Source organism: Nannobrachium achirus (assembly GCF_963921795.1).
Source record: "Nannobrachium achirus genome assembly, chromosome: 15".
Lineage (NCBI taxonomy): Eukaryota > Metazoa > Chordata > Actinopteri > Myctophiformes > Myctophidae > Nannobrachium > Nannobrachium achirus.
Window position 1 is genome coordinate 15,863,940 of NC_137822.1, and position 18,626 is coordinate 15,882,565.

The following is an 18,626-nucleotide window of genomic DNA, read 5'->3' on the forward strand; positions in this document are numbered from 1 at the left end:
ATTCCGCAACAGGGAAGTGACACTTTAAACATTTTCAATATGCCAATGACACAATCAGAGTGTTATGAAGGTAACAGTTGTGTGTCTTTAGTGGTTATCTAGCAGTTCCATCAAGCATACATACATCTAACACGGGGTCAAGGGACCCCCAGGGACCCTTGAGGGGGTTCCAGGTGGTACCCAGCTAAATGATTGATAGGTGCACTACTGTAGGAACTGAACTATATGGGCATAAAATGGACGCCCGTATGCGGAGCTGATGTCTGATACCAGAGTTTTCCGGAGAGATCTGCAGAGATCTCCATATATGGGCATAAGTGGACACAGGCAAACGGATGGTCAAAACGGGTCCTATGACAACAGGTATAATGGGGTTTGCATTAAAGGGTGGGGCATTCATTCCCTATTTCAAATTCGGCACGCGCGTTCCCTGCCGCAGCAGGTAGTGCAGTGCCCGGCCTCGACCCGACCCGATACGCGTTTCTTCCGGAACCAGCACGAAAGTTTCGGATTCTGATGTCTGACATCAGGGTTTTCCGGAACCGGCACTGTGTCTGCAGAGATCTCCATATATGGGCATAAAATGGACGCAGTCGCAGAGACGCAGACAGACAGATATCTCCATATATTGGCATAAATGGACACAGGCAAACAGATGGTCAAAACGGATCCTATGACAACAGGTATAATGGGGTTTGCATTAAAGGACGGGACATTCATTCCCTATTTACATCGTTCCCGAGTTGGCCAGGTTGCCGACTAGACGCTCGGCCACGGCCGAGCTTCTAGTACTACAAATTGAACCAAATTGGTTCCATTTAAATGAACGCTGTGGATTTTACATTGTAGGTTGGGGACAGCTTCACCCATTTTCAAACTATCTTCATATAATTGGCCCTCACTATGCTCATAGACATGGTAATGTGGTAACACGTATTTCTAATCGGTCTGTATAGTAGGGCTGTGGACAATTCTATTAGCTTGGATTCCCCTTGACGATGTCACTGGTATAGTTGGGTTTCTGAACTGTCCACAGCCCCCTCCGAGACACAAACGGAATAGACAGAAATGGTACCATATTGTTGTTGTTGGGTGGAAACCTTTTTTTAAATATGAAACTTGGAGATGCAAGGTTTCTGCCCGACAGTGACGATATTGTAATGAGCATTAGTGAGGATCAATTAAATGAAGATAGGTTGAAACTTGAAATGGGTGAAGTCGTCCTTTAAAAAGGTTGCGAATCTCTACTAGGTTATCTCTAGTTAAAGTGCCTGCTTGAGGTTGTGAAAAGTCAATCCATCAAGGATACACTTCATAGACTCTTTAGAATCACAGCCTGAGTTGAGTGGCTGAGTTAGCTTCTGAGTGGGGAATAGGTGCCGAGTGCTCTATCAAAGCTGACAGTTAGTATATAAGAATATAGAGTGAGAGAGATGCCACTTCTTTAGGAAGCGCATAACGGTGTAAGAGCCCCATAGTCTGACAAAGAAGAGCACTCTAGGCAATTGAGAGAGAGCTTGTATCAGCAGCTTTACCTATCCTGGCAACAGTCACATCACTGTGGCATGGCAATCTCAATTCTCGTCAAATCACCTCAGACTCTTGACAAGCTGGCAATATTTGGGGTTTGTTCAGACAACTAGAGATGGCTGATTTATCAAGATATGCCTCTCTTCATCGGCCACGTTAATGGCCACTTAAGCCCTATTTGTCGTATGATGGTGACATGTGGCTAAAATACCAGATCTACAAGCTCACAAAGTGCTGATATGTATTGCGTTGTGAGCTTGTACTGTAGATACGCCATCTTCAAACCATTTGTACATTTTTGCCTATAATGGCTGACATGTCCAAGATACAGACGTTTGAAAGTGCTTAATTTAAGATCAAAGAACTGTTCACAATTCAGAATTCAATGAATTTTGGCAAGGAATAGAAGCCTTGAAGCAATTTTAAAGAAAAAAAAACTGGAACAAAGGCAAACAAAGCATTAACATAATACGTTTTTGAATGCAATATTAACTTATTTAAAAGGTGTTTAATCTTTGTGAGGTACTGTATAGTGAAAAATGTACATGGATCACTGACATGGCCAAAGCCAGCATGTGTGAGTGTCTGCTTCAGTTGAGTCAGAAGTAGTCACCAGATCGAGCTGCAAGAAGCCAATGACAGAAATCAGAGCAGGCAACGACTCCCCCGTTCATCAATTAACCTGCTAAAATCTAATTAACCCACAAGGAAGTCTGTTCCCCCTGCTGGCATTTTACACCACAAACGGAGAGCAATGCACATTACAGCACCTCTGAAGGGAGAGAAGAGGCACACAAAGGCTCCTAACAGGTGTAGAAGAGGGCCTTTGGGGCTCCAGGCACTAAACAGACGCTTTTCCTCTCTCCTGCCGCCACCTTTACTCGGCCCTACAAAAGAAAGGGCCCGTCATTTGATCGGTGTTCTGCTGTATAATCCGGCCCTGGGAGGCAAGCAAGCCAAGCGACCTAATTAGAGCAGCACAAGTCTCCAGGGCTGAGTGACGGATGGACCTGCCAATCACACGGCGGAAAGCCACCATCAAGCGATGACTTCTCACCTGACACAAAGAGAGCTGGGCGGGACGCGACAGCATCAGAAGAACCAATGAGGACGGGGAGACGTCCTGCACACCGTGCCGATGCTTCATCTGACAGACCGTGCTGCTGACAACAGCCCCAGTCCAACAGCAAATAAAAACACAAAGCTGCAGTGTCAGGATGCTTCTTAAGCACAGGCGACAAGTAAAACCAGTGGCCCTGCTTAGCCTGAATTATTAACTGGCAAATAAATAAACCAGACTCTCCTTTAGCAGTGTGTCTCCTGTGCAACTTAATTAACTGTGACAGGCCAGTGAGTGAGAGAGAAAGAGAGAGACAAAGAGATAGGGTGAAGGAGAGAGAGACAGAGAGACAGACACAGAGAGAAAGAGAGAGAGAGAGAGAGAGAGAGAGAGAGAGAGAGAGAGAGAGAGAGAGAGAGAGAGAGAGACACACACAAGACAGAGGGGGAAGTAAAAACAGTTGCTAGGCAACATACAACATCTGTAGGACTTCAGCAACGTATTCAGTTTTTGAGATTTCAGTCTCCAGGGTTACAGAGAAAAGATAACATTTCAAGCAGTTTAGGGGTCCTTTACCATTGACTATAAATTAGAAGACTGTTATTCTGACAGTCTTTCTTTTTACGTCAGCCCAGAACAACACCTTGTGTGCAGATCCTCGCAGCTGGAATTCATAAGTTCAATTTGGGCAGAAGATACTATCTAGCACAGGATCCATGCTACAGGAAAGTCCCGGCATTACCAGAAGCAAAGCATTAATATTGTGGCATAGGATTACTATGAGTGAGTTTCTTTTGTGAGAGAATACCGGTACTTTGACTTCACTGGGTTATTTGTACAATTAGTAAGGCCTAAATTGTCTACAAGTAGTTAATGATGTTATTGTCTCCACCAGCCGAAGGCATGGGGGAGAGTATGTTTTCCCCTTCGTCCGTCCGTGTGTCCGTCCGTCCGTGCGTGCGTGCGTCCGTCCGTGTGTCCTCGCAGTTTGTGTGCACCTAATCTCAGTCGCTGTTGGCCCGGTCGCTGCCAAAGTGAGCACACACATTCCCTGGATGCCAATCTAGAACCTCTGCCCTAAAGTTTTCAAATGGGCCTTTTCTAGCGCCACCTAGTGGCCGATGTTCGCAAAACACATTTCTGTGCACTACTCTTACAGATTTTGTCCAAAAATCCTACAAATCGGTAAGCAGTATCTCGACAGTCATGTGATCGACACGGATCTGTCCGATTTTGCATATTCCATCCTGATTGGATAAGATTGCTTCCAAAGTTTGTAGGATTGAGCCGTTTTGAACAAAATACCTCAAATCCCAAACGCAAAGTGCAATTATCATCAAATCGCGCACACACTTTCCCTCTAGGTCGAGGAAGAAATGCCACTTCAAATTTTTGAAATCAACCTCATGGTGGCGCTATAACAGGCCGATTTGTGGTTTTACCTATAACTCCACCGATCAGTTTCAAACTTTGTAAGCGCACTCCCTAGAGGCCAAGGAAAAACCCTTTCTCTGCATTTTTCACACCAGCCTTTCATAGCGCCACCAGGAGGCCGACATATGTAAAACACAATTTTTTCGATTATTCCTTGAGATTTTATCCAAAAATCATGCAAATCGGTACACAGTATCTCTATAGTCATGTGATCAAGTCCGATCCGTCTGATATTTCATATTCCATCCTAATTGGCTAATATTGGTTTCCAAAGTTTGCAGGATTGCTCAGTTTTTGAACAAAATGCTTCAAATCATCAACGCAGCTTGCAACTAGAAGCAGTGCTCTTCCGAGCACAGGTCTCCACCAGGCCACACAAATCGGCCTGTTATAGCGCCACCATGAGGCTGATTTAAAAAATGTGGGGCAGAGGTTCTGAATTAGCATCCAGGGAGTGTGTGCTCAGTTTGGCAGCGATCGGGCCAACGGCGCCGGAGATTAGCTGGTAACAACCAGGCCACACAAATCGGCCTGTTATAGCGCCACCATGAGGCTGATTTGAAAAATGTGGGGCAGAGGTTCTAGATTGGCATCCAGGGAGTGTGTGTGCTCAGTTTGGCAGCGATCGGGCCAACGGTGACTGAGATTAGCTGCTCACAAACTGCGAGGACGCACGCACGGACGGACGGACGCACGGACGGACGGAGGCACGGACGGACGGACGGACGGACGGACGGACGGACGGGAAAACATACTCTCCCTCAGCCTTCGGCTGGTGGAGACAATTACCGTGAAATTTGCCACACATATTCCCACTATGTCAAGGAACAAATGCTACCCTTTTCACGTTGGCCTGTTATAGCGCCACCAGCAGGTAGACTTTAGCAAAACACATTTTTGGAACACAATGCCTCAAATCATGCATGCAGCGTCCGATTGCCATGAAAGGTCTAAGGTGAAGAACATATGCCAGCCTTTTTACATTGGCCTATTATACAGTAGCACCACCAGGACGCCTGGCCTGGTTACTCCTGAAACTGGGTGAATTAAGAAAGCCCAATAAAATATATAAAATGTGTCTTGTTTCCTATAATCATTGGTTTCTACTACCAAGAGGCAATGTGGTTTATTCACATCTCTACAGCATGGGTTCTTTTAAATACTGTATGGTTGTAAATGCCTTTAAAACTTGTGTTCATAATAGCTTCACAACATCGACAGACTGACTTATTTATATCAATTGCTGGTTGTCACATTATGTTCTGCAACTCTGCAACTACAATGATAAATCTGAAGTAGTCATAACTATGCCCTGCACACTGCAACTGTCTCTAACTTAACCCCAAGTTGTCTATCTATCTGACTACTATAATCTCTGAGTCAGTGTGTGTGCGCGTGCGTGCGTGCGTGTTTTGAGCTTGTGTTTTTAGCAACACACAAAGAAAGTTAAGCTTTGCCTGTTTAGTAAATGAAAATCAAAGTATGCTTGCAGCCGAAAGGGAAATGACCAATCTGGAAATATTGCAAGTATTATGATGATGATAATAATAATAATAATTAATACTCAATAATTAATCATCAATAATCAATCAATAATAATATGTTAATCCATTTAGGCCTAGAATTATTGAATGCTATAACTAGTGAAAAATAGCAGATATACAAGCTCACAGCGCGGCACCGAGTGCCGCGCTGCGAGCTTGTAGATCTGCTATTTTTGAAAAAGTCGTGAAAACGTGTGCAAATCTTTGAATATATGTATTTTCAAAGCGAACATTTGTAACTCAAATTTTGCTTCTGGCTGGTCCCTGGAACTAAATATTTTGAGATGCGGGTCCGTGGCCAAATACATATCCTTTTGGGGGCCCTTCACATGAAAAGGTTTGAGAACCACTGACACAGTAGTCTCTCAAGAACAGACTAACTGAACTCCAGTTAAGTGAAAAGGACCCTTTCTTTGACGATGGCTAAGCCAGATTGCTGGATGGAGAAGAACGCCCACACACTGTTTATATGCTCCAAAAATCTGATACCTTGATGTCCAGCACCTGGCATGAATATAGGCTTGAGATGTGCACACAATCTTTTCTATGAACTAAGCCAGATTGCTGACATAGAAACATAGGTTTTTCAAAAAGTCTTAGAAGGATTCAAAAGACACTTATTCTAATTTTCACGATTTTTCAAAAATAGCAGATCTACAAGCTCGCAGCGCGGCACTCGGTGTCGCGCTGTGAGCTTGTATATCTGCTATTTCTCAATAGTTAAAACATAAAATAATGATACACAATACAGTGCTGCACCCATTCTAAATGGGTTAAGGAGAAAGATGCATATATTAGCCCAGCAGTAGTGACCAGGCCCATCTGACACACACACTTTAACCTGCCAACATCTTGACACGTTTCAACCTGCAACTCATCAGGTGGATCCTTCCTGGTCTAATCTGTTGTTTGCTTACCAGGTGGGAGTGGTTGGGAATCTGAGCCGTGACACTACAAGCGCACACTTATTATAGTCCTGAGTAATAACAATCTCCCAGTGGTGTAATAAAGTAACTAAGTATATTTACTTACATGTAAGTACTGTACCTAAGTACAATCTTGGTGTATTTGTACTTGAGTATTTTAAAATGTCAGTACTTTTAGTTCCACTAAATCTCAGTGGCAAAATTTGTACTTTAACTCTACTACAAGTATATGATAACTTTAGTTACTAGTTACTTTGTAGATTTTGATTATTACGACAAAACCCTATTATATACATTTAGGAATTCTGAAAATAGCCTAACTAACAATGCGTCTTTTTTTTAGATCTGCTATTTTCAAAAGATGTTTATACGTTTGAAAACTTGAAATGGGACGTTCTGCATAATGAGTACATACTTTTGTGCTTTTACTCACATACATTTTGAAAACAGGACTACTACTTCTACATTACAGTATTGATACTTTTATGTGAGTACTTTTTCCACCACTGCAATCTCCACACAGCTCTGCAATACAACCCAATCAAGTATCTCACCTCTCTAATCCAGTTGATTGCAAACATTTTAATGTCAAGAACCCCCAAACTGATATGTATTTAGCCATCTGAAAAGATGTTTTGCCGGGTACCCTCATCTGTCAAAACCCTCTGTGTCAGTTTATTCACAACAGGTCCAGAGGTTGCCCATTCTTAACAAAACATATAGCCTCCTAGATTATCCATATGAATAGCGCCTGGCAATATCAATATTATAATGATATAGTGATATGAGACAAAATAGCATGTGTGATTTTGTAATAGCATGATATGGTGTAAGTGTTTCTGGTTTTACAAAAGCATTACAGTAAAATGTGGTCATTTTCTGAACATACCCGACTGAGCTATTATTTGCCTTTACCCACCTAGTTAGTATACTAGTATATGATGGTATTTGGTAAAAAAAAAGATATATGTACCGGTATAGCCTATGACTGGGGTGGGCAACTTTGATGATGGAGAGGGCCACTATATTTCCAACTTCACTCCAGAGGGCCACATTGCATACTACTTTGACATTCTAGTAACTCATTCAAAAGAAGCAAAAATAGCAGATCTACAAGCTCAAAACACATCGTGGTGCGATGCGTTTTGAGCTTGTAGATCGTCTATTTTTGTTCTTTTGAATTGGAATCCTGGATTATTTTTTGTTATTTTTAATTGGAATCCTGAAATGTAACATTTTGAATTAATTTCAAACACATTTAGTTAATACTCATGTTAACTTTATGAACTTAAATACAAATAATTACATTGGACATTAAAAAAAACTCATTTTAATACTAGTCATTAAGCTACTAATATAGACTGAAGGAATTAAAGCAGGTCATGTTTAGAATTGTAACAGCTGAAATCAATAATATATCAGTATTCCGGTATTAACCTGCGGGCCGCATGAAGTTAAGGTGGGGGCCGCATGTGGCCCCTGGGCCGCCAGTTGCCCATGTATGATCTATGATATTTAATGTTGTCTATATTGCCCAGCCTTGCATATGAACCTCCATCCCTGCTCTAGCAAACCGAGCTGAACTTTGGCTGGCAGGGTTAGAGAAGGTAATCTCTATCAACACCAGTGAGTCCCAATATAATAATAGAAATCCCAAGTCAGGTCTGAGATTGAGCGGCACAAATTTTCATTAGCATCTGTTAAAGCGTGGGCGTCTTGCTAATTCCAGATGAGAGAGAGCTTGCTTTGTGGTGGTGCAGAGAAAATCAATGCACCGCAAACGGGCGCAAATCAACAATCTGGACTCAGTGTGTTTGTTCTAATCAAGAGCCTGTCTGATTTGTTGGGATAATCTCTTGATGAAACATGACCACATGATAATTAGAATTTGCAGACAGTAGACAACATTAATGTCCTTCTTTCAAATTGTTTGGTGGATCATAAAAAAGCTAAAACAAATGACTATAGTTACAAATCTGGTTAACAGAATATATTAGCAGAGGATATTAGCCCAGTTACAGGTGATATCTTTTTTAAAGGAAGTTTTCTTTGTCAAGATGGCTTGACTTGAGTCAATTAAACATTTAACAAATGAGACAAAGCACAAACTCTATTATGATGGAGTAAACAGAGGAGAAAATGATTAATTAACTAGTTCATTAATTTCGAAATGCTAATGCTCTTCGAAAAACAGAGCCTTTCAGTGCATCGCTGGAACTGCAACCTTCAGGATCGCTGCACATCGCAGCACACTTAACTCTATATTTGAATGTTTGTCTCTCTCTACACAGCTGGCTTAAAAAGGGGCCATGGTGTGACTTCAGAGTCTGATCTCAATATCTGCGCTCGAAATTGCCACAATATTGACACATATCCAAACTTTAACATTTTGTCAGAAGGAAATGATATAAATACTGGTGTATGGTAAATACTCAACGGAGATAAAACAGTGGCAGCAGGAGAAACAATGTCACTGAGCCAGCCAACAGGGTTCCCACACATCTTTAACAATTAATTTCCAAAACTTTTCCAAAATATTTCCAGAATATTTAACCCGATTTCCAGGACTATATAACAATAATTCAGCTCAATAACGAGTCGCTTACTCCCATACGCAATGCCCAAAGACGGTAGTGTATGCCAGTGGTTCTCAACCTTTTCACCCCCCGAAATAATCATATCTTAACTGGGGACCCGGCACCCTGACGAGCACTAAGAGTAGAGGAATTTTGTATAACACTGTTTTATTGTGAAAATAGCAGATCTACATGCTCACAACGCGAGCATGTAGATCGGCTATTTTCACAATTTCTTCCTCTAATATTTGACAATTTGACCAATGTTTAATTTGCCATTTCAGATCTATCTATATATCCTTTTCTCCATCCAGTGACCTGACTTCCCAGTTATCTATCTTAACTTACTGTATCTAACTATCAGGAGCTCCTCGCTAGCTGCTGCCCATTCATTTGTGCCAATCCCCCTATCCCGCTCTGCCTTCTGTCGCCCTGTATGCAGGCAGGAACACCAGTGGGGGCTAAGAATAGAACACAGCTGGCACTGCAGGGCTTACATATTTCACACTCAAGCCACCGTGCTCCAAAATACACCTCCCCATCACGTCTGGTTCCCAGCTCCTGGACCAGAACGTGGTGGTTCCCTGCCTCCCTCGCTGTCTTTGAACCGTTCTTCACCTTAGTGGCAGGGTTCTGACAGAATCACTGCTCATGAGATCTGTGACCAGATCAGCCAGGGATAATACGAGAGGGAGGGCCGTAGAAAGTGGGAAAGGAAGACGGAGAGTATTTTACCACCACTCTGACCTCCTCACCCACTGGTCACCACCACCGTCACCCTATTCACCCGTCCATCCACCCACAACTTGCTTACCTATCCCATCCAATTATAACAAGCCTCGCTAGTCACTAGCAAATCAGATTTTTACAGAGTATTGTGTTAGTTTCAGAAAAGTGCATGTAGCCTATTTCAGTGGTTCTCAAAGAGGAGTCCGGCAGTTATGGGGGTCCCTGGCCCTAAATCTTTTTGAATGGGGGTCTGTGGCCTAAATTGCTGTTATGAAAATGTTTCAAAACCACTCGCCTATAATGGTTCATAAAATCCTTAGGTGCCACTCCTAAAGAATGCCACATGGGGCAGGGGGGGGGGGGGGGGGGGGGCACCGCTGGGTCAAGCCCTGTTGCGATGACAAGGGATTCCTGTGACAGCGGCAGATTAGCAGTAAGCACCACACACTGACTCAAGGTGAAACTGGCGCTGGCTGTCTAGCTGTGTGCAGAAGAGAGAGAGAGCCAAAGCATGAGCCAGGGGTAGGGAATGGACTGTCTGCTATCACCCAGACAGTGAAGCAAGCAGATGGAGCAGCACACCACAGGGCACACAACAGAAGTCAAAGGGGGGGTGGGTGGCCTTGGATTCCTAGATTGATTGACTCCTCGCCTAAAGGCTAGTTCATACTTTGTCGACAGACCGTGTCGTATGACGAAAAAATATGTATTCTCACCTGAAAAAGACACAACTATGCTACATTCCACGTTGTTGTGTCTGGGTTTCTTTGTGTGCTCCCTCTCTGTCTGTCTCTCCCTCTATCTCTGTGCAGGCACCTCCAGTCATCATTCACCTCATCTACTGCCAATCAACCTGTTATCTACTCCTCCACCAATTGTGTTTTCCCTTCCCATTCGCTGGTCCTGCTCCTCTGACTCCACCTCCACCAATCTGCAACTGCCCACACTTTCTGATCCACTTAGCTGCTCCATTTGTAGTGACTAGCCCTTACCCGTTCAAAGATATGAGCTCCAAAATGATGTGCAGTGTGTGGGTTATGGGATGTGCACTGTGCACACAGTATATGAGGGATGGAAAGTAACTTTAACTGGTGCTTGCATGATGTAGGAGCATCAATGTAAGAAACCCGTTTCGTTTAATGGCTACAGAGATACTGTCCCCCCCCCCCCCCCCCCCCCCCCAGCCCGCCCACCCGCCTGCACACACACCCGCCTGCCTGCACACACACACACACACACAGAGCTGGTTAAACATTTTGCCTCAAGCTAGATGCAGAATAGATGTGCCTCATGCTAGATGCAGAATAGATAGTAGATACACCATAAAAATGCTAATATACAGCATACGATTTGTGAAAGTGACAAACAGGCTTCACAGTTATGTCAGGTGTGTTCATATGCTTATGGTGATGCGATTTCAGATCAATTGCTCCAGCCACTGAGGAGAAACGCTGTGACAGACAGACACTCACTCACTCACTCACTCACTCACTCACTCACTCACTCAGACATTCGCAAACTTATAGTATAGATGTGTTTTGTTTGGTTGCCCAACCCAGAGCAACTTGGAGTAAACTTGCAAATGCTGCTACCTTTTTGTTACATTTTGTGTGTATGCTCGGCTCTGGGACACTTAAGACAGAGGCCTCTAGTCTAGTGCATCAAATGGGAGGGTTTTTGTTTTACACAATATGAAAGGGGTGGTTGCCACCTTTGTATCTTTCTGCCACTGGATAGAGTAGTTAGGTAGGCAGGCTTTTGTTTTTGCAACTAAAAGTTAGTCTGTCTTTTGCTTTTTAGCTGCTTTGTTTGTTTCTTTGGCAACACCCATGTCCCTCAGCTTGCTTTTGTGCCTTTATAAATACAACCTCACAATATAGCACCTATAGTATTTGCACCTTAAATCCCTTGTTTGGTCTCCCTTTTATTTACACAGCACACACTGAACACCTTATGAACTGGTTATTTTAGTTTAATACCTTTTTATGTTACACACTCTATCTCTATACCTTTAAGCATTCATAACAACTAACTAACAACTAACTAACTATCTCAAACTGGACAGTATTCATCTGTATGAATTAATGTCTCTACATACAGTACACTGACTGTACACATTACAAAATCACCAATATGTGTCACAGCTAATTAAAACATATGCCATATACTTGTGATCTTGTGTTTATCATATTTTTTCCCAAACCATGCTGGCATGCTGCACAATATTGAATAATAACGCAGAAATTGCCTAATACATAATACACCGATCCTGATTACCTGCTTCTTACAAGCTAGGGACACTCACCTGCAGTAAATCAGGAGACTGCTACTTAATGGTATTCCCCCGCCCAATCTCTTGGCTCTTTATTTCCATGCCAGACAGCAGTGTCATTATTATACATGGGAGATCTCCATTGGAATACAGTTTGGCTAATGAGCACCTCTTAGCTGATCACATTAGACCTGCACTTGAGGACACTTAATTACCAGTGTTGCACTCCAAGCAGCTCTGTCTAGGGGACAGCAGAAGTCCTTTAATTAAGGCCTCTGAATTCTACCTATGTTTGTACAAGCCTGTATCCCTCGGAGTGTGTGTGAGAGTATATTGGGGCTTCAAATGAAGGCTACAGAGTATGAGGTCTGTTAGGGTGCCCATGCATGTTGTGTTTCCAGTGATGCTTATATGTACGGTCATTTTTAATTTTACCTTTGTTTTTCTATGTGCATGTGTGAAAGAGCGAGTGGTTCATTTGAGTGATAATGATAGCCTGGTGTAAATATGTGTTTATGTAGTTTTTCTTCTATGTGGATCACAGACTACTACAGCGTTGACTCTACACACACACACACACACACACACACACACGCACACACGCACACACACACACACACACACACACACACACACACACACACTGACGCTTTCTGTGTCATGAGTCTCTGTGTGCACCTTTCATTTAATTCCAGCAGTGAGTCGGCCATGAGTCAGAGTGAAGAACCTACCCACTACCCAGTCCAAAGAAAAACGACTCTCTCTCTCTCTCTCTCTCTCTCTCATTATTTTCATCTCTAATTTTTCCTTTCTCAGTCCCCTTTCTCTCCTTCACTTTCAGCGTCTCCTTCTCTCAAATGGACTGAGGCTGGAAGGCTGTGTCTAACATAAATCATTCAGTCATAATGTTTTTAGTTTTTATATCCTTTCTAAAATGAAAACAGATTGTCCACTTCGGTCAAATGCTCCGTTCGTTTGATAACCCCCCTCTCGTCTCAAGCATTAGAAAGAAAACATTAATGTTTCAAATAAGGCGATGTCTCCTCTTCTCCTCTATCATTTCACCTTAGAGCACCACCTCACCTTTTTCTAGGAGTAGCTTTTTCTTGTCAGAAGTATGACTCTTGCTACCATGTCTGACACCCTCCTTTTCACCGTGGAATGGTGAGTGCATGACTGTGATACAGCGTGTGCCTAATAAAGTCCTGCTGTCTGGGCCTTATACTTTGTTTTAGGCCTTTATTGATGTAAGTTTTAATAACAGTCAATAAATCAGGCTGAGAGGCAAGGTTAGTGCACACTGGAATGTTGTTCAACAAGCTATCAGAACAGAGCTTTCATAGGTTTGCCATGGGCCACTTACATAGGAGCATAGTCAACATGACCCTGAGAGAACAAGGTGTGATGAAATTCCACCCCAGTAACTGGATTCTCAGGTTACAGAAAGTGTCACTCCTGCAATTGTAATTGCGCAAATGACAAACGGGACTACACCGTTAAAAAGCGATAACTACCATTATTATTGTCAAATATTGCTCTGACACCCTTGTCCTTTTACTGAATCAATAGTGGAGAGATTAATTAAATACTACAGCCATTCTAATAGCGTTCATTAACCAACCCCCTCCTATAAGCTTAACGCACAAAGCTGATCTTGTACATCAGGATGCAGTATGCATCTCTGTTTCTTGTCTCCCTCATTCTCTCACGCTCATACCCTCTATTAAACAGAACGCAGGTTGTGCGACTGACTTTTCTAGAAGCCCTCCGACTGAGTAACCACTGTGCCACTAACCAGTCATAAATATTCACAACGAGAAAGCTGACGGATGTTCTTTTAGATGGATGTTCACGGGGCGAGCGTGATGGTCAACACCGCAGGGAGGAAAACAAGACACCTTCCAGGAGGGAAAAACATTCAAATCAGAAAGTCAACAAATATGATCTGTAATCACTGTTTAGAACATGGATCACGTCATTTTAGCCAAAGAGACCTTTTGGAAGTTTGATAAAGTAATTCTGGTGAATATTGTTGTTCTCAGCTGGAAACCTATGCATCCTATGTAGTTATTTAGTCACAAGCTCATTTATCAAATACACAGACTTAATCACTTTCAGCCTATTTTGGGTATGTCAATATCATATAGGGAAACATAATCAGACATTTTCATTATTAAAAACTAAATAGTGAAAACAGCAGATCTACAATCTCACAACACTTGATCGCAGGATGACACATTATGAGCTACTTTTGCACAACACTCATACAACAAAGTATAAAATAGGGAATTATTCATTTATTAAAAAACATAAAAAAATATGAAAGGATTAAATATGGAGATACAAGTTTCTGCCAGACAGCGACTTTGTACATTACCCTAGTGCTTTTTTATTTATTTAGTCAAGATGACCCTGGAAGCTGTATTCCAGGGAATCAGTCAAATAAATTGAACTCTATATGGGCATGAAATTTAATTTAGGGGCTTCGGTCCTTGTCATATGTTGCCATGTTTCTTGTTGCTCACTTCCCTGTTTCTTTTCAGCATCAAAACTAACTAAACACTGACAGAGGGTATAGCCTGCCCATTCTCCTTCAAATAATACATCTTAGAGATGTTTTCAAGGGTGTGGGATACACTGCCTGCGAGGGTAATTCCCCTCTCGCACCAGCTCAGTGAAATGACTCACCTGCCACCTTTCCAATCAAAGAATAAATTCTGTACCTATGGCTGGGTTGACGGTGCTTTACTGTAAATGGTGTAATGTCACAGGGGCTTGCTGGCTGCTGCTAGTGAACAAGGCAGTCTGCATCACCTCGGGAGTCAGGACCCGTGTTGTTGTGGTTCTCAGCCCCATGCCTGGGCTCAATCCACGACCACATGCCTTTCCACTTGACTGCCTGTTGTAGTAAGACTGTTAACTCAGTGAGCGCAAGGTTTCCCTCAGCACATTACGCAGGAAGGTTTACAGCAAGGAGGTTATGGATGCCGACTCATGCCAACCTACACAGTAAAAGTTGACGTGTTCATTTTACTCTGAGAGAGTACAAAATGTAACCAAAGTGGACCCTTACATGTCCATTTGGTTACATTTGTGTAACTTAAGAGTTACTAATTGATACATTATAACATTGACTATGTGTGTATAGCCTACTTTAAAACGCTGAATTTACAAAGATGACATTTGATGGAAAGTTTGCTCTGCAGATAAACTTCCGATACGGGAGTATTTGTAAAAGGAAATTCTGCACTATGCTTGAGTTGAGAGATGTGCCATTGTTTCAGGAAATATTCTCAAATTTCCTTTCCCAGTAAGACATTATTATTTCATTCCCTTCAGCAAGGTCTAAGGTGTTGTAAATTGCGTTTGAATGCCTCTCAGTACACATTAATACCACTTTTATTGCCCTCTAATGTTTCAGGTTATAACCTGATACTAGTGTTGTGTTGGGAGTCTTGGGACTATAAGCACATTGCATGATAAAATTACTAAATTATTTGCAGAAGATCAGGAAATGCCTCCCTTTTTTTCCCTGTGACTAGAGAAATATTTGACAGAGGCAGCAAGCCTTCTTTCCAAGTTAGTTGCTTAGCAATTCATGCAGAGTTCCAGATTGGGGTGAAATAAGAAGGGGAGTAGAAACAGGGCAAACTGTGGACTCGGGGAAAGGGAAATTGTGTTCTCTTCTCTCTGTTGTCTATAAAGGCAGAGCACCATGCAAACACGTGCCTATAAATGTCTTCATGTCATTTGGGCATTTGTCCACCTTGAATAGCCTGTAGTCTATCCATGGCATTACATCATCTATTAGGCTATTAGCTTTCTGATATAGCTACTACAAAACATATTGTGTGAGGTTTAGTATTTAAAGCTGCAATTTATTAAGCCTCTGGGTGTGATCTGTTATCATAGGTTAAATGTTAATACGCTATACTTTTGCCGGACCACTGGCCCGTGTTAATGACTGCCTAATAACAGCACCGGCAACCTGACTGGTTCACCTTTGTACAGCAGCCAGGCACACACACATCTGATCTAAGCGTGGCTCCCACGGTCCTGCAGTGACTTGTCACAGACGACGGTCTCATGTGTCCATTACAACAACATTGGTTCTCAACGTGGGGTCCGGGGACCCCTAGGGGTCCTTGAGGGAGTTCCCCAGCTAAATGATAGTTAGGAACCAAATGGACCCTTGTGGGTGCGTAGAACTCAGTGTACAAATGGAATGGTTCCATTTGTAGGCCTACAAATAAACATTGATTTAACAATATAAATTGCTAAATTATAGGGTCTCAGAGATAGAGATAGGCTAACATTAAATGGGGGTCCGTAGCCTAATGCATGTCAAACCGGGGGTCCTTGAAATTCAAATGGTTGAGAATCACTGCTATCTGTACACATATTCTCTTATAGCCTATGGTGGTCCCTGCATGGCATATCGTTTGAAATGGGGTCCGCAGGCTAATAAGTGTCAATTGGGGGGGTCCTTGACACGAAAAAGTTTGAGAACCACTGCATTACAAACACGAAATACGTGTAGCACTATGCATATACTCTACCAGAGAGAAGAGGTTGGAGTGGCAGTCCTCAAGGCTTGCCCCGTTAGCCACCCAATTGGCTGCTGTAGTCATGATCGTCCGTCGTTAGGGTCCTCAGTGCAGGGCATGTCGAAATCGTAGATCGGTATCAATACCGAGCCAGGGTGGCGAACATGGGTTCCCTTACAAGTCTGCCATCACACCACAAGGCAAAACAAGAAAACAAGAAGACTTCAATCTACAGGGATAGACAGCTAACCCTCACTAGAGGTCCAAATAATAGAAATGGGACGCTCGGGGCGAGGAAAGGGCGTATTCAGAAAAGAAAGAAGTGCAGAATGCATCAATAAAGCAAGCCCCGATAAGCTCTTGGGTCTGACTATAATGTTCCGTGGCTGTAAAATCCAAAGCGTGTTGTACGCGGATCAGAACGTTGTTACAATCCAGGTCAGGCGATTCCAAACCCGATCATTGTCAAAGGCGGAGGAGGACATGGAAAGTGTATCCATTTCATTCCACGCAAAGAAACGTCAGCCCGTCTCCATGTCCAAGTCTTGCGCCGATACTTTAATGATTAAATAAGCATAATAATCCAATGGAAAAATCGATATATCCCGTTTTCGTTCTCCTTCTCCGGCGGAAGAATTACATAAAAATATGCGGATAGTCCAAGTCGAGAACTCGAGAAAACGCCGTATCGTTAAAGAAAAAAAGAAAACGTTCACGCGGACACGGCAGAACAATAAATAGCGAAACTTTGAGTTGAGAAATGGCATGCAAAGATATGTGATTCCGTCTGTCTGCTCCGCGAACTGATGCACCACTTGTGATAGTTTTCGAGAATTGCATGAGCTATTTATAGCTTTCTTTCTTTACCAGCACCGTTCCCGTCACAATGTAGCTAGTCTTCCTCACGCTCGCTCGCTCGCTCGCTCGCTCCCTCTCTCTCTCTCTCTCTCTCACACACACACGCACGCACACACGAACAGAACAGGCAACCAAGAGCTGGAATGTTTTAATCCATGTTGCTTTTGGAAGAAAGAAAGCAAAGGAAACAGACCGCAGAGAGCCAAAGAAGCAACGCGAAACAAAAAATATATATCCTTGCTCTTTCACGAGGCAGACATAAAGCAAACTGGATCCAGAGGATCTAATAATAACGCGATCATTGGTCGTTTCATCAAACGCGAAATAGTAGAGTTCTCACTCCATCACCAGCAAAACATTTTGTCATTTTTGGTCCTCCGTCCATAGCAGCAGCAGGCTTCCTATATCAGGGTTGAAAAAAATCCTTCCTTCCTTTCTGTTTGATATCGTTACGAAATATCCTCTCCAGTCTCCCTGCATTACAACCACAAGTTGTGTGTGTTTATAGTCTATACCTCCTCCTCCGAGGCGGCTAGTATCATTTAAACCACTGGTTCCCAAGCACTGGTTCGGGACCCATTTGCGGACACATTTTTGTGGGTCCCTTCATTTTTTTGTTTCCAAACTTTTTTGTTTTTAATTATTATTATTGCAAAACGTTTTCAAAAAGCATCCCTCCAAAATATGTTATAATAATAAATAAAAAAGATCAATGATTTTTCTAAGTAGGCTAATTACAATAATAAATACAATTCCATGAATTAGAGAACAAAATGTAATGTTCAAGAAGTAGGCTAGTGAAAATAGCAGATCTACAAGCTCGCAATGCGGTGCGAAGCAAAGCAACTGTTGTGAGATTGTAGATCTTCTGTTTTCACTAGTTAGGGGGTCCCACTCCCAGGCAAACTAATATCTCTCTTTTGGGTCTCTTGAGCTAAACGCTTCGTGAATCCGGCGCAGATTAAGCGGTGCTAGTTTCTCGTGACGATAATTAAATAAATGTTGCACGCTGGCTGCTGGGTCATATAGCTACACGTTATCTCCGTGTTAAAAGAACCACAACCAGGGGCGTCATTTGGGTATGGCAGGGGTATGCAGCTGCCATACCCTGGGTCCAGGGGGGGAAATAAAAGTTATTAGACCTATGTTG

The 18,626-nt window shown here is 42.7% G+C and overlaps 1 protein-coding gene across 1 annotated transcript in view; it reads right to left on the reverse strand.

Annotated features, from left to right (window-relative positions):
* Window positions 1-16,702, reverse strand: part of LOC308299197 (mediator of RNA polymerase II transcription subunit 13-like) — a gene marked incomplete at both ends in the record, with an annotated part of 185,741 nt that extends 169,039 nt beyond the window's left edge. The window contains one exon of the mRNA XM_080742915.1: window positions 16,631-16,702. Coding sequence (XP_080599041.1) covers window positions 16,631-16,702 — 72 coding nt within the window. The remainder of the gene's footprint in view (window positions 1-16,630) is intronic.
* Window positions 16,703-18,626: the final 1,924 nt, after the last annotated feature.